Source organism: Staurois parvus, unplaced genomic scaffold (genome assembly GCF_062004578.1).
Source record: "Staurois parvus isolate SC_StPar_1 unplaced genomic scaffold, SC_StPar_1.0 ptg000283l, whole genome shotgun sequence".
Classification (NCBI taxonomy): domain Eukaryota; kingdom Metazoa; phylum Chordata; class Amphibia; order Anura; family Ranidae; genus Staurois; species Staurois parvus.
The window spans coordinates 1,826,758-1,842,731 of record NW_028318079.1 but is presented as its reverse complement, the minus strand read 5'-3'; the positions used below and the strand labels follow the sequence as shown (position 1 = coordinate 1,842,731).

Here is a 15,974-nt window from a genome sequence, read left to right as displayed (position 1 = left end):
AAAAAAAAAACTCCTATCAGGTAGAGTTTTTTTATAATTGAACAAACCCTTCTCTTCTGTCATAAATACTTCTCCCTGCGTGTCAACAGCAATGTACGCTGAGACGCACATGTGCAGCTTAGCATAAATTTGTGGCACTGCTTTTTTCCATGATAATGTGACTCCCATGTGCATGTGCAGGAGTGACAACATCGCGACCCGATCGTTCAAGTGACAGAACAGACCCGACCCAGAAGGAAAACCGAAGAAGATGGAAGCACCTGTGACCTCTGGGATTGCTGACAGCTCAGCGATGAAGGGCATCGTTTGGCAAATAAGTCTGCCATTAAGGCATAAACCTCCTGAGATTAAAATATTAAACACAAAATATATAGCGGAGGTTAAAGTGGTTCTAAAGGCAGAAAGTTTTTTTTATATAATATACAGTAATACCTCGGTTTAAGAACGCCTCGGTTAAAGTAATTTTCGGTTTACAAATGAAAAATAATGCCTCAGTTTACTAATTTTGTATGAATTTGTTTCACAATACGAAGTGTATGTCAGTGCTGATTTTTAAATGCAATTGCTGGCTCTTCTTCTTTTTTTTTTTCTTCACTATAGCTCACAGAATTTGCTGTCACTTTCCCCAAAGTTAACGGAAATGTTGTTTCTTTTAAGAAACTAAAAAGAAACCTTGTTTGCCCCCCCCCCCTTTCCTGACCTGCCAGGCTGCATGCTCTGAAAAGGGTCTGGTATGGATTTTGGGGAGGACCCCCACGCCATTTTGTTTTAAATTTTGGCGTAGGAGTTCCCCTCAATATCCATACCAGACACAAAGGGCTTGGTATGGATGGGAAGGGGGACCCCACGCAGTTTTTTTTTATTATTTTTTTAATTGCTGGCAATTCTTTTACATTCAACTGTCAGTGGGGAACCCTGCTGACAGCTGAAATATTAACACATGATTGTCACTACTAAAATGCCGCATGACTTGATAAAATAAATCATGCGGTATTTATTAGTGTTTACTTTTTTCTGATCTCCGGAACAGATTAATTGGTTTTCAGTGCATTCCTATGGGAAACAGCGTTTCGATTTAAGAATTTTTTGCTATAAGAAAAGTCCTGCAGAATGAATTACATTCAAGCAGCTTGCTCTGGAGGGCACCCATGCGTGCTCGCTCCTGAGCTGGCTGTGTGTGTCCGTTGATAAAGAGCACAGCTCGCCCCCGTCTCTCTCCTCACTGCCTGTGATTGACAGTAGTAGGAGCCAAAGGCTTTGGCTGCTGCCTCTCTGTCCAATGAGGTGGGAGAGAGCTGCTATGGTGTCACTCGGGGAGGGGGGCAGGCAGTCAGGAGCACTGGCGGAGGACACCAGAAGAGGAGGGTCAAGGCTGGTCTGTGCAAAACAATTACACAAAGCAAGTATTACATGTTTGTTATTTTTTACAAATAAAAATGTCTCCTTTAGAATCACTTTCATTCCACTTAATAATAGAAATCATGAGCCAGTCTGTCCAATCCATGAGCCAGCAATTTTTTTTAGGAGCCAGCTTGCCAGTGGTGACAAGTCGAGGAAACCTTAAAAGGTTAGGCTCCAGCTGTATTTTTTAGGGAGCATTGGCCACCTGGTTCCTGGGATTTGATCGGTCCTGATTTATTGGTCATCTGTGCATAACGGTGAGTAACTGAAATTCCTAAGTGACAGGTGATATGTTATAAGCTCAACTTTTTTTTTTTTTTTTTTTTAACAAGAGTTTAGGATGGGTAAAAACTTCTGCTGGGGTTTCATTAATCAAACTGTGTACAGAAGAGAGAGATCCAGGTTACTGTCAATGGTCCAGATAAAATTTGTCACAGCAATCATTAAAAAGTAACTAGTGCGTTTTGGGTCTAGGAGGAAACCTTCATCTGGAATATTGGGCTGGGAAGGGGCTGTTCTGGATGGAAGATTGGTATCCAGGCGTGTTAGACTTACACGGAAAGTATCAAGTATGCAGTCATTGCCCCTTTTTTTTTTCTTCTTTTAAGTGTTGTTTCCATGGTAAAAGGATTTCACCTCTCTTCTTTTCAGTGATCAGTGGCAGGCAGAGGGGGAAGTGAGGTCAAATCTCAAAGGGGACACACACAACTATAAAACGTTACAGAAGTTCTGAACCTTCTAACCTACATAAAAATTATTTTTCAATCCAGAAAGTGTTTTTTTTTTTTTTTTTAAATCCCTTGACAGTCCAAACAATCCATGTAGCTGTAGCTCAACTAATTTGCTGCTTGGTCTAAGCTTGCCTTTAAAGCAAAACTTTACCAATAACAACTTGATAAAAAAATAACGTTCTTTAGCAAAAAACTTACGTTCTGCATTAATTATGCTATCAAAATTGGTGTGTGCTGTAAAAATGCCTCCAGCATTGTTCCTGGTTTTTCTTGCTGGAGGCTGCCATTTTAGTCAATAGGAAAGTGTAGTCTTCCTTTTTTGGTCAGTGGAGAAAAGCCTTGCACTGGTGATCAGCTTAAAAGTGACCCTCTACATTCCATGTCACTGGGAAAATGTCCCCTTACGTAGATAGTCATTGCAGGTGGGAAAAACTGTTACTCCCGTGATCTCCCTTGCTGAGCAACCAGTATGGTACATTGTGAACACAGGAGGTTGGCCGCTCAGGACGGGCACCATTCTTGCAAAGTGTTCTTTGAACGAGATGGACAATATGACATCACCACCTCATCCATCAGAGAATTTTTTGCATTCATTCAGAAATTGCAAAGCATTCTCTGAATGGCGCCAGTAAACAGGAGTGCAACTGCTCGGTCCAAGACGTGACAGCAAGTGGAGATCACTGGAGTAGTGGTGTCTACTTCATTGATTTCCGGAAGCATTGGCCAGGTGTGGTATATATACAGTACATAGTTACATCAGTCCAAGCTGTGAGTCCCGTATTTTATTTGTGGGTGGTTGCAGCTGCGGGACAAAGTGCTGGTCCCACAGTGGCTTCCATCGCACAAGTGTGAACTGAACCTAAATCTTTAATTGTTGTATATGGAATGGGAATTTTGTGATAAGTATTTGCAAACAACATTTTTTTTTTTTTTAACAAATGTGACTTTATTAAATACTGTTAAAATAAAGACGCCTTTCATTTTGAAAGGCTAAAATCCTTTTCCAAGGCTAAAATCATTCCCAAAGGTTTCCAAAGTATAGTATTCAGTATATCATCATAAATATAAAGTAATGTATAATATATATAAAATAAATAATATATATTTTCCAGTAATTGCATAACAGGTCCACATTAAAATTCTTGTAAAGTATAGACTTTGCATTGGCTTCTTGTTCGCTGACCACAGTTATTAATTTTTAGTACCCTTGTTCATTTTTAAGTATTAGAATATAATTATATAAAATCTTGTGTGAGCTTTAACATGTTGATGTCATTCCAAAAAAAATTTCCAATGCAGCTTTCATTAACCACTTCAGCTCCGGAAGGTTTCACCCCCTTCATGAACAGGCCATTTTTTTTGCTATTCAGCACTGTGCTACTTTAACTGTCAGTTGCGCAATAATGCACCCAAACGAAATTGATATCCTTTTTTCACACACAACTTTTTTGGTGGTATTTGATCACCACTGAGTTTTGTAATTTTTTTTTATTATTATTATTAATATTATACATAATTTATATAGTTGCATAGTACAGCTGAAAAAAGACAAAAGTCCTTTTTTCAGTTCAACCATAAAAAAAAAAAAAAATTCTCTACTCACAGTTGATCCAGAGGAAGGCAAAAAAAACCCAGCAAAGCATAATCCAATTTTCACCTGCTGGGGAAAAAATTCCTTCCTGACCCCCCGAGAGGCAATCGGATATTCCCTGGATCAACTTTACCTATAAATGTTATATCCAGTTATATTCTGTGTATCCAAGAAAAAAAAAAAATATATATATATATATAATATATATATATATATATATATATATATATATATATATATATATATATATAGCGCCAACAGTTTGCTCAGCGCTTTACAATATACCGGGAGACAATACAGCAACAATGCAGTTCCATACAAGAGGCCCTGCTCCTTGCAGCTTACAATTTTTATTATATGAACAAAAAAAGACCGAAAAGTTTGAAAAAATATATATATTTGTAGTTTCTGCTGTAAAACATAGATTTCAAAAATTCTAAAAAATCTAATTTCTTCATAAATAAGATTACAAATGTCCATTTCAGTGCACCCATTCCTCAGGCATGGTTCATTGTTGTCACCGTCAGGAAATCCACCCTGAGAAATGCCATACATGTATATTTATTAAAAACTTGCCACAGTTTTTGATGCGCAAACTAAATGTCACTCAGACTGATGTCAGAAGGAGGATTCTACCTCTTGAGAGAAGTCACCAGAGGCAGGATCACCACAGAGTCTGCCTGCCTGTCCCTACGGGATCTCTGTCCTCATTGCTTGAGACAGAGAGATGTTTCTCCGTCACTGGCTGAACGCTTCTGAATCTTGATCACTAGCAATGGGATCAACCTCTTGCTGCCTTTAGCTAGTGACGGAGTGATTCCATAAGGAAAGGCACGCATCTTTTTAGCAATCCTGCCCCTGGATCTGTAACTGAGCACAAATTGGATTCTGTTTGTTTTATTTTCCGATTCCATGCTCTTGAAAGCGAATTCCTGGTTGGCTGTTAGGGATTCACTGAACAATATCCATGCCACATTTTAATAATGAAAAAAATTGGTGGTATAAAATTATAATGGCAACCGAAATTGTGTGCACAGTACGGGCTCACACATTGTGCTTCGACAAAGGTGCAGGTGCACGTACATAAAAAAAAGAAAAAAAATCTTTAATTTTTCCTTACAGGAATTAATGAGTTGCCGGAATAGTAGTTTGCATCTAATTTATTAGGTGTAAGACATTCCTGTACCTTGTATCATTCATTCATGCATGTACAGTGTAGTACAGTTCCTGACTCCAAATCACATTATTATAAATTACTGCCATTTTATCACACATTTTTACATTTTCACCTTTCTTTTTATTTGTGTTGCTTCTTGACAAATCCTGATAAAAATCAACGTATGAGATGGGTAATAAAGAACAACGAAGCATATTGTGCACCCTTTAATTTGCTTAGAAGTCACTAAAGCAGTTTTCAGTTCAACTAGTTTAAACTGGAATTACATCCAAGACTTAAAGTGAAAATGTATTCTTTAAAAGAAATAAAAACAACACAGCCTAGTCTCCAATCTGGAGCTATCTCCTGCAGTGATCCTTTTCTGTCACTAGATGTCCTTGGTCTTCTGGGTGAATGACACCTTCTGTTTTTCAACTCACTTCTACTGAGCTCAGGCTGTCATGGACCTGTCCCCCTTGGGTGGCACCTAGGTTCAGAGTACTATGCAATACATGGTACTCATTGCAGCAGTAAAGGCCTCCCACCATTGCCACTGGAGGGGAAAAGACGACCCCTGAATAAAAATGTGCTTATAGCATGTATGGGAGAAGGGGTAGGGTGGTCTTCCATGCTAGACTTATGCTTCAGATTTTGACTATAGAAGGAAAAGGTTAGATTTTCTGCCCAGTTTAATTGCTGTTTTGTCCCCATTAGGGCAATTACCATACTTCCTGTCTAAAATGAACAAAAGGGTGATGGTGTGAACGGAACCTCCTGTTTTCTTTCTTTTGCATGCATTCTGCATTTATTGCTATAGCAATTCCACAAGATAGCCAGTGTTACTGTCATCAACATCCTAATGGATTCTCTTAATCAGGGGTCTCCAAATATTCTAAACAAAGCGCCAGTTTACTGTGATTTAGACTTTAGGGGGGTGGGAGCAGACTGTAGCCAGTGGGAGCAAAAAATGCCCCATTGTCAGGGGAAGTAAAAAAAAAATGCCTCAGGCTTGGTGGTCAAAGGGAGTAATGAAAAATTACATGATGCCATGGTCAGTAGGGTGAGGAATAGTTCCCCATCATTGGTATTAGTGGGAGGACACTGTCATATTGTTGGTATCAGTTTGAGGAATAATGCCCCCATTGTTGGTGTCAGTGGGAAGAATAGTGCCCCATTGTTGGTGTCAATTAAATAAATGACTCCTCATTGATGGTGTCTGTGGGAGGAATAGTTTCTCATACTAGTGGGCGTGCCCCAAGGACCAGATAAAGTCAAGCAAAAGGACACATCTGGCCTGCAGGCTGCAGTTTGGAAACCACTGCTGTAAATGAATATATGGTAGGTGCACTCGTCAAAGAAGGGAAACAGGAAAGGGTCATTGGAAGAGTATTTTAGGTTTAGAGAATTGCTACTTTTTGATATTTTCTTGATTTTAACTATACAGGCCATTCTCAACTAGGGTTTCTCCAGAGGATACTAGTTGTTCCCTGTGCTCCTATTTGATAGTGTCTTCATAATTCCAGATCCAACACCACTTGGCATGGCCAACTGCATCACACCAACGATCATTTTAGCGGCCTGTAAGGGTGTCATTCTGACCACCACTGTAAGGTCATCCTTTGGCCACCAATGTATGGGGAACATTCTCCGCATGAACCCTCAATTAATTGGTTTTAGCAGGTCCCCCAAGATCTGAAAATTACTTGAATTTGAGAGAGTCAATGGTACCCCAGCACTTCCAGCTTGCTGAAACCTCGCCAGTGTGATCACTCCCTCCTTCCCATGCCTGGCAGTACTTCTCTCATTAAGAATAACAGGAGAGGACTGTTCAAAAGCTTCAGGAGTAGAGTGTTGCAAGACTTGAACACATTGCTGATCCAACATTACGAGTGAGGACACTGCGAAATCTAAAGCTGAAGACGGCTGCTACATGAGAAAACTAGAGCCAATTACTACAGATCACTGTAATTCATCATCTCAAGGCATCAGTTGTCAGTTGCTTTACTCCTCTATTCCGATACATTTACGTTTTGGTGGTTGACGGTGAACACAGGTTCTCTTTTATAAGCTATGTATGTTGAGATCTGATTGCTAAATTAAATTTAGTTGACATTTGCAGCTGTACTCTTGGGGAAGTCAGGATTATAATCACAAGATCCTGCCAAAATTAATTGGTTATATAGGATTGTCATGTGTCAAAGACTCCCATTGAGCAAGACGAAAAAAAAACACCAAGATATAACTGGAGAGGAATTAGAATGCTGGTCAGTTTTTATTGCGGTCTGTGTCCCCGTTAAGGACATTCAACCTATTTGTCCTGTTTACCATTATCATTGAAAGTAAAAGAAAATCTCACATTTTGCGTTGGCCCCAGAAATGTAATAGAGGGGAAATCTTCCAATGGGGACACTGGTTCTAGTAACCAGGGGGTCCCCAAAGAATTCCCCTAATTTGCATGGATTTTCTCTAACTTTCTGGTTGGCTATGGGACATGAAGCGATGGGAAATCTCTGCAATGGGACTCAAGTGGCGAAAAAAGAAGTGGGCTGTTGCTGATGCATCTTCATTACTGAACTTCAAGTAGATCTGAAATCATTTTTACCTAGTTTTTCAATGCAGCTAATCTTAGTGCCTGAATTTTGTTATAAACTCTTTAGCTGCAGTGAGACAGGGAGAAGCAGGGCCAGCACCAGGAGCCAATCAGGCAAGCTATATGTACTTGTGTCAACAAGGCACTTGTTGATCAGATGTTGAAAGCAGAGGGATGCATTGATCAGTCTGCTGCTGCTCCTTCATGGTCCACTCACAGGCTGATAGCAGTGAGGTAACCTAAGCTGTAATGCCTACTTGTACAGAAAAGTCAGGTCACCAACCTGGCCCTGTTTATCTGGCAGTGCTGAGTAAATCTCAGGACTGGATAGGCAAAATACAAATCCTTTGGCAAATAAAGCAGTAAATGTATAATCATTTCAGTTGTTTTTTCTGGAGCTCAGCTTTAACTTATTAATTTATTAACCAGAGCCTAGTGTTCCCCTTTAAACTCTACTTTAGGCAATATGTAAAGAGAGGACAATAGAATGACAGGACTGTGGGCGACAGCCCTGTTTAATGATGGATGGGAACAAGGCATGAGCTCCCAGCATAAAAATAAAACCTTCAAGTCACTCCATCCAGACTGAAATAGATTTGCTGAATCTCAAATCCCACACATCTAATTGTCAAAAAAATAGATAGACGCCAAGTGTGCCGCTTGCATGTTAAACAGGCCGCCCATTGTATTCCTGCTGCAGGTTGATCATTCATTATGTTCTCCCAAATAGTTAAACTGAAGGACAGAATGGAATGAAACGTAGACTGCTTAATACACTGTGTATTTAATATGAAAATCATCCATTATTCATGGCTGGAATTTGAATAACTTTGAATTTGGCATTCCTGCTCTTCTTTTCACTTTGATGAACAATTAATTATTAAAAAAAAACGATACTGTCGGCATATGGTAAAGACTTTTGTACAGTCTATGCATTTGTCCCTCTGTAGTTCTCCTATAGAGTCATACAACATAGTGTGATGAATTACACCATCATGATTAAAGGGAAGTGATCACTGGAGAAAAGAAAAGCACATCATATTTTCCAAGCTCCACATTTGCTGTTCCATATGTGTCATCCTTGTTTAAAGTAGAATTACGGGTAAAAGCAAAATCGACATATATGGTGCAGTCTGTCACAATTTAGCTCAGCTGTTTCATTGTGAAGTCCCCCCTCCAACATAATTGTATTACCTGTTGGTCCTGCCAGTTGAGTCATTGATTTTTCACTCCCTGTAACACAATGACATCCAGTGACATATCTATAATTCCAGGGGGGATGGCGCCTCCTGTACCTTATCTCACTGCACTCCTGCATGTGGAGTGCATGTGGCTGGCTCCCTGTTGGGCCCCAGAGGTTCAGGCAGCAGCAACACTGGCCACTAGACCTGCCCCCTGCCAGCCTGATTTTCTGGTGACTGCAACAACTCTGTCGGTTTATGCCAAACAGTGTTCTCAACCCCAGCAATGTTAGTGTATTGCATGCTTAGCTGGTGGAGGGGCAGGGCGTGTAAGCAGGCAGAAAGGTGACAGCATGGAGACTCTCTCTAATCTGAGCCAACCCGGGTGACACCATTAAAGTGAGATATTTTTCACATTCTTCACTGACAATCATGCAGGGGAAAAGGGGTTGATGAACACTGCCATTGACCACCAATGTGAGTGGGGATTAAATAACACTGCTAGTGACCATCAATGCAAGAAGGGGTTTAAGGGGGATTGACTCTATTATTACAGACTACCAGTAAAGGGAAGTTTAAATAGCATAACACTGACCACCAATGTGGGTGTTATTGCAGTCATTAGTTGGGGTTGTTGAGGTCACTGGCACCAATGCTGGAGATTATTACTGCGGTTATTGAAACCAATGCTGGGAGTTATTGTGGTCACTGGCACCAATCCAAAGGGTTATTATTAACCTTTCCCCAATATTAAGCTCAATACAACATACACCCACTTTTTGGGTGGCTAAAAACACATTTTAATGAAATGTAAAGGATAGAATTGCACTTTCAATAAAGTGACTTGTTCAAAGTGTATCAACCAGTAAAAACTCCCTCCAATGTGACATCAGGTCTCATCAACAGATACTGAGAACATTTTCGATTGGTAGCTGGCAACAGTGACGTTAACAGGGATGAATACCTCTTGAGGAATCACTAGAAGAATGGAATAGAAAGGGAAAGCACATGAATGTCTCCAAAAGTATAGCAGAAGAGGAATGAGCTTGTATCCTTCCTCGAAAGGTGTACCTCCTCTAACAAGTTTCGGGGCCCAAGGCCCTTCATCAGAGACCCTGATAATGAAAAATTTATAGGGAGAGTGGCCCTATATAATGGCCACAGTAGAGTTGCAGTCATGAAAAATTATGGGAAGATCTCTCCAGTAGAGTCTTCAAGATGTTTAACTCTCGAGCATTTATGGAAAACTGGAATTGCGGTGGCTTAGTGGACAAGTCCTTTAAAGAAGACTTACAATGTCAGTTAAGATTTAGCTTAAATATTGCATCAATCAGCCAGCATTTGCTAATGTGGTCTCTGCTGGAGAGGCAGGTTAGTAGTTCAGGCAGAGATCTGCTTGATCACCGATCCTTCTCTTCAAAGAGATCATGTGACAAAATGCAGCACTATGTAACATGACCAGCAGAAAAGAATTTCAAGGTAAGTTGTTTTTGATCTTTTTCTAGCTTATCTGCACATTACTTTAGGGAGATCTATATTAAAGAACATACCTCCAGGCGGGCGGGTTTCACATTCTGTATAAACCATCTTGTTTTAGTTACTTCATTGGCCCTCCATAGTCGTGCATTCTGTGTTACTCTAGCATATGTCAGCAATTCCAACTCATTCACTGACAGTTTATAGTCTCTGTGCAAGATCTATTAATATTTCAGTCATGTTTTCCTTTCCAAGATAGGAACTGAACAGCCAGTGTAATCCGCTGTAGATATATAAAGCAATATTTTTCCTTTTCCACAAATCTGTCTATGCTTTTGATAATACTTCCAGTTATTGTCTTCCTTAGGGTGACTCAGTGATGTCACTATTTCCTAATGACTCCATTGGAAAAAATAAAGTTCCCTTTTAAAGAAAAAAAAAAGTGAAAAATATATTTTGAATTTTCTTCATGTTGACCTATTTCACATTGCATTAAAATATGTTGCCAAGCGTGCAGATGGTGTATTTACCTGGAAGCTATCTCAAAATGTAGTTGCCACTCACCCGGTGAAAATTGAAATCAGGTTTGCAGTCAGTAGACTGATAAGTGTGTGGGGGCGGGGAAGGGGGGGGGAATACGGTGGCCAATTGTCATGCCCCTACTATGCAGTCATATAGCACAGCAAAGTGGGTTACAGGGCGATGTTATACTTTACAAATCTTTTGCTTAGAAAAGCTGTTGCAGTGTTTTTTAACTATGTATTTAGCTCTTTAGCTGGGGTTTCTATTAAGATCGTATACTCCATGTAGGTTTTTACATTTTATTTCTCTATAAATGCTTAGTATTCCATAGGGGAATAAATTATTCAGCTGAGAGTGACTAATTTCACTGTGCATTTGCATTTATTAATATAGATGACATCTACGTAATGCTTGCTTGGCTTAGGAAATGTGATGCCTCTTACATACTCCTGTTGAAAAAAATTAGATCCTGGTGATGGGTGGAATTACAAAACCGATTCCTTTTCCTGAAAAAAAAAAATCAAATAGGACAGATGGCATATACAACACTCCTCTCCCATTGTGCTTTATTGAGACCAAGTGAACTAAACTTTGTTCAAGACCGATTTAGGACCAATGAGTTTGGGCTTCAGTCAATGGCATCAATTTAAGTTCAGTTTGAGAGGCTTCTGGGATTGTTCAGAATTCTTTGATAGGGAGTTTGACCTGCAGTTGATCTCTTCTAACTTGCGTTTAAAGGAGAAGTATGGTTAAAAAAAAAAAAGCATTTATACTCACCTAGGTGAATGTTGCATCTGTTCCCCTCTGGCTCTGCAGTGAGAACTGAGCGATCAAGCATTGGTGATCACTCCCCTCTGCGCTGAGCAGAGAATGATGACTGTCAGTCTCCGGATCTCTGCTCTGCCTATCCACTGGAGTGCTGGGCTCTGTGGATGGGTGGAAAGATGAGCCAGCTGCTGGCCCAGGCTTCTGGTTGGATCCCGACCATATGGTTGGGATCTTTTCAGAGCCTAAACCAGCTCTTTGACGTCAGGAGTCCTGTGACCTACAGAAGTATAGCCAAATAGCTTTGGCTATACTTCTCCTTTTAACCAGTTTCAAACAGGTTTTGCAATTCCATAGATGTGTATTGGAATTCAAATCCCATTTGAAGTAAACAAAAACCAGCTCTTGCCTTATGTGTTTCCCTTAATGTGTTTTGTCTGTGATTTTATTTGCTTAAAGGGGAGCTCAAGGCAGGTAGTGAGAAGACATGGGAGATTTTGCTTATCTAGTTTGAAATAAAATCATATTTATTTTAAATGCAACTAGTAAAAATATTAGAATGTGACTTTATTTCAGCAACTTGTAATCTTCTACACAGCAGCAATGAGGGTAGGTGAACCAGTATTTGGGGCCAATGGTGTATTTGCTGTTTATGGTGTATTTAGCCTTGAATTCAGTGTTAAAAGAGAAGTGTGGGATTGTGAAGAAAAAAAAAATTATACTTGCCTTCATGCTGCAGCTATCCCCCGTCAGTTCTAAGTCCAGGATCTGAGCAATCACATGAGCATTGACTACTTTGTTCTTGGCCTTCCTGGAGCAAAGAACAGGGACTGTCCATCACTCTCTGCTCTGCCCTTCCAATGCTCACTGGAGCCCTGGGCTGTGGAGGGGTGGAAGTAGCTGGCTCAAGCTCTTAGTTTTGCACAGAGAGGTTGAGCCAGCTGCCAGTCAGGTATATGGGTGGATCCTGATATTATTGTCGAGATTCTTCCAAAGTCTGTACTGGCTACGTGCTGTCAGATGATTCTGGGTCACAGGAGAGCACAAGCAAGTGCACTACTGTGCCCCACAAAATGGCTTCTTCCAAACTTGTGTTTTAAGTATACGCCCCAGTCAAACATAAAACGTTTCCATGTAAATTTGATTTAAGACATGGCCAGTCTGCATCAGACTGCCCTGTCTAATGTCCATTCCATGCTTCAAACCTTGCCCAATGGATGTTGGTGGAGCTCTGGACCCAGAGATATGTATAATCTGGTGTGATCTTCTAAGACATTGTTCTATCATATGAGGTATCCCAGAGGTTCCCTAGAGCAGTCCAATGAAAGTGTAAAAGAAATGTTTATAAAAAGCCCAGTATATAATTATGATTCTTTATATCAGATCAGTAGGTAAATCAATGTGTTTCAGGGCTCGCAACTTCGCTTTCATCAGTGTTCGAGTGCTGACTGTGATGTGAGAAAATAACTGGATTGTGAGAACAGAGAATCTAGGATTAGAATAATGACAGTGCATGCACCAGTTTGACAAGCATTGGATTTACCTGCTGATCCTTTATCAAGACTAATTTTTCTACGCAGGGCTTTTTATAAACTTTTGGCACTCTTCCTTTATGCTTTCTTTGGACACACATCTGAGCCAGTCGGGGAGGATAAACAGTATAGATTTATGAGACAAGGGGCTGTAAGCCTTCTATATAAATGTAATTTGCATAACCTGTAATGTAATGCAGTATTAAGGTGAACCAATAAGCATAGAACTATAGTAGCTATCATTACTAAATTGGCTTGCACAGGAAAAGGCTCTGGGTCGTTTGTCGTGATCTTCCTTTCACAATCTGGCGAGCCACTGACATGAAATAAGTCTCCAGATCAGGAGTTCAGAATTGTTTCATATCAATGACTCACTAGTTATGGAAACTAGGAATAGAAAAATGAATATACTGTACACCATGAGAGCTCTCACGTTTTCATATTCAAAATTATATTTATTGGTTTTAACTTAATGGACACACTTTCCTGTTTTACTCCTACTTTAAAGGGCATTTCCACTGAAACTGGTATTTTAAGATATCGGTGTAGTCTGATATAAAGAATAATACTTTGACTTTTCATTTTCGAACCTCTGGTGTCAGGATCTTGCTGCCTCTAGTCCCATCCACCTTGGGCAGCTATTTTTTTTTTTCATTTGCACTAACGGGTAATTTTTCTGGATAGGTTTTTGAGTTCAACCCTGTTCTTTAAAAAGATTTAGCTTGACCCCGGAAATATTTTCCTAAAAGAAATTGCATTGAGTGTTCACCAAAGACTATTTTAAATGCTTCATTTCAAGCTTGATAACATCTCCAAAGCCTTTAATTCTGGTCAGAGGATCTATAGCATGAAGGTGAAGACCTCACAATTGATATTTTGCACATTTGCTACAGATAACATTTATTTTAACCAGAGTCATTTATGTTTATATTGCAGAGAAAGAAACCTTTTTGGACCCATTTATCTTAAGGGACTTGCTGCCGGCTTCGCTGGGGAGCTTTTACCGATACACCGGCTCTTTGACTACACCTCCGTGTAGTGAAATTGTGGAGTGGGTTGTCTTTAGCAGGCCTGTCCCAATCTCCTATCAGCAGGTAAGATCTGAAAAATCAAAGCGGTAAACTGGATGCCACAGGCAACAAAATTCTTCTTTCGGTATATTTATCAGTAACATTGCCTGAATAAGTTGTAAACTAGAATGTTACGGACTGTTAATCCATATGATCACTCCTATATCCAGGGCTGGATTTTTTTCACAGTCCTTGGGCAAGGACAACTGGTGGCATTTAAACACTGCAGTTTGCTGTGTGTGTTAATGCTGTAGCCTGCTCATGCATTGCTACTCTACTGCCTCTGACTTCAGTGACTGTACAGCCAGCTTTCCAAACTGTAAGTGTTTGGGATGTTGGCATCATGGTTAGAAGTGGCACCTACAATTGAAGCACTAGTGGAGTCGGGATTTGGATTAAATTCTAGGCACCCCCATCACCCTACCCTGCTAATATTCCAATTTTAAGTTTATCAGTGCACTCAAGTCCTCCCCTGAAGAGCCCTATGCAGCTTTGAGAACATAAGCTGCTTCATAGGGTCAGAGACTATTATATCCTAACCCTAAGTCAGAGCAGAGATAGAAGCCTACTGCAGTCACATGTGGCTTAACAAGCAGTTTGGAATTAATAAAGATCTGGGACTGAAAAGGGAATTAAAAACACAATATTGCTCTTAGCAGTGGCATATACTGTAGAGATTATTAGTTGTACCAACAGCACAGTTTGGTAAAGTGTTATTTTATAACTTTATAAAAATGTACTTCAGGAAGTTGTCCAAAATAACAAGAAAAAAGAGAAAAAAAATTAAACATGATTGATTATCAAGGTCTTTTTAGTGGCGCTCTGCTTTTTTATACCAGTTTATGTAAATAGGCTCTGTTGATATGCCAGGACTAAAATGTGAAGCTGAAGAACCATTAATGGCCATCCAACAAATCTGGCTTTCTCAAACCTGCACTAAAAAACAGCCGACACCCCGCTGGTACGGACAACACCTCCACTTTTTATTTTTCCTATACCTAAGGTCTGGTAGGGGTTAAGTTACTTGCTGAACTGGACTCCTGTTCTAAACTTCCAGATGAGTGTTCACATTCTGTCTATGTACTCAGCCAGTTTCTAATACTGAATGTTCTTACTTGATTGTACAGCTCCATCTGTCTGTTTGGCAGGAGAGGCTGAGAGTCACAGTGCAAATCATGCGCACAGAACAAGGTGCAAAAATGACACAACAGATTCTCTTTTAGATCGTGTAAATAGAGGTTGCCAGATGACCTGACTGCATTACTGATTGTGCCGCACTACCTGTTCTCCAAAGTGATCATACCATGTATTTATTTTTACAAATCTTTTTATTAGAGGGTTCAAAAGAGAGGTGCCGTAGCAAGATCAAAGGTACATTACTTACAAGGCTTGCCAAAGAACAAATGTGGTTTTGTCACACGTTAACTTTACAATCACAAAAACAATAGCGTTAAGAAGGACTCTAAAAAAAAGTCTGGTTGATTCTCCACCACATTGTTTAGATAAGTGGCATTAATTCCCCTGAGGAACAGTGTATACATTGTAAACCGATATTGTTGTAGAACTGTACATAAGGAAAGCGTTGGTAGACTTATAAGATTGGAGAAGAGGATGTAGTTAATGCATATAAATAGGAAAGTAGGGAAAAGGAAAAAAGAAAAATCTGGGAAGGTGGAGGAATCCCAGGGGGCTCACTATCCTATCAACTTTATTTTGATAAAAGTGTCAGGTTGAAGGTTGATGGCTAAGAGTATGGGATTCAGGGTTGCCAAATTTGGGTAAATTTCGATTGCATATCAAAGAAACTGGCTGTGAGTTTCTCATTGATCGTAATATCTGTTGCTCACTGTTTCCCAATTTAGGGTGAGGGTTTTCCATGTCCTAGCTGTTATTTCCATGTCCTAGTCTGGTATCTCCAATTATGTGGAGACAAATACACTTTCGAACTAAATGTATTTA

At 39.9% G+C, this 15,974-nt stretch overlaps 1 protein-coding gene across 2 annotated transcripts in view; it reads left to right on the top strand.

The window, feature by feature from the left end:
• PTPRG (protein tyrosine phosphatase receptor type G) overlaps positions 1–15,974 on the top strand; it is a 715,101-nt gene that overhangs the window by 458,527 nt on the left and 240,600 nt on the right. For both annotated transcript variants that reach the window (XM_089682035.1, XM_089682036.1), the window contains exon 7: positions 13,882–14,039. In XM_089682035.1, the coding sequence (XP_089538161.1) occupies positions 13,882–14,039 (158 nt within the window). The remainder of the gene's footprint in view (positions 1–13,881; positions 14,040–15,974) is intronic.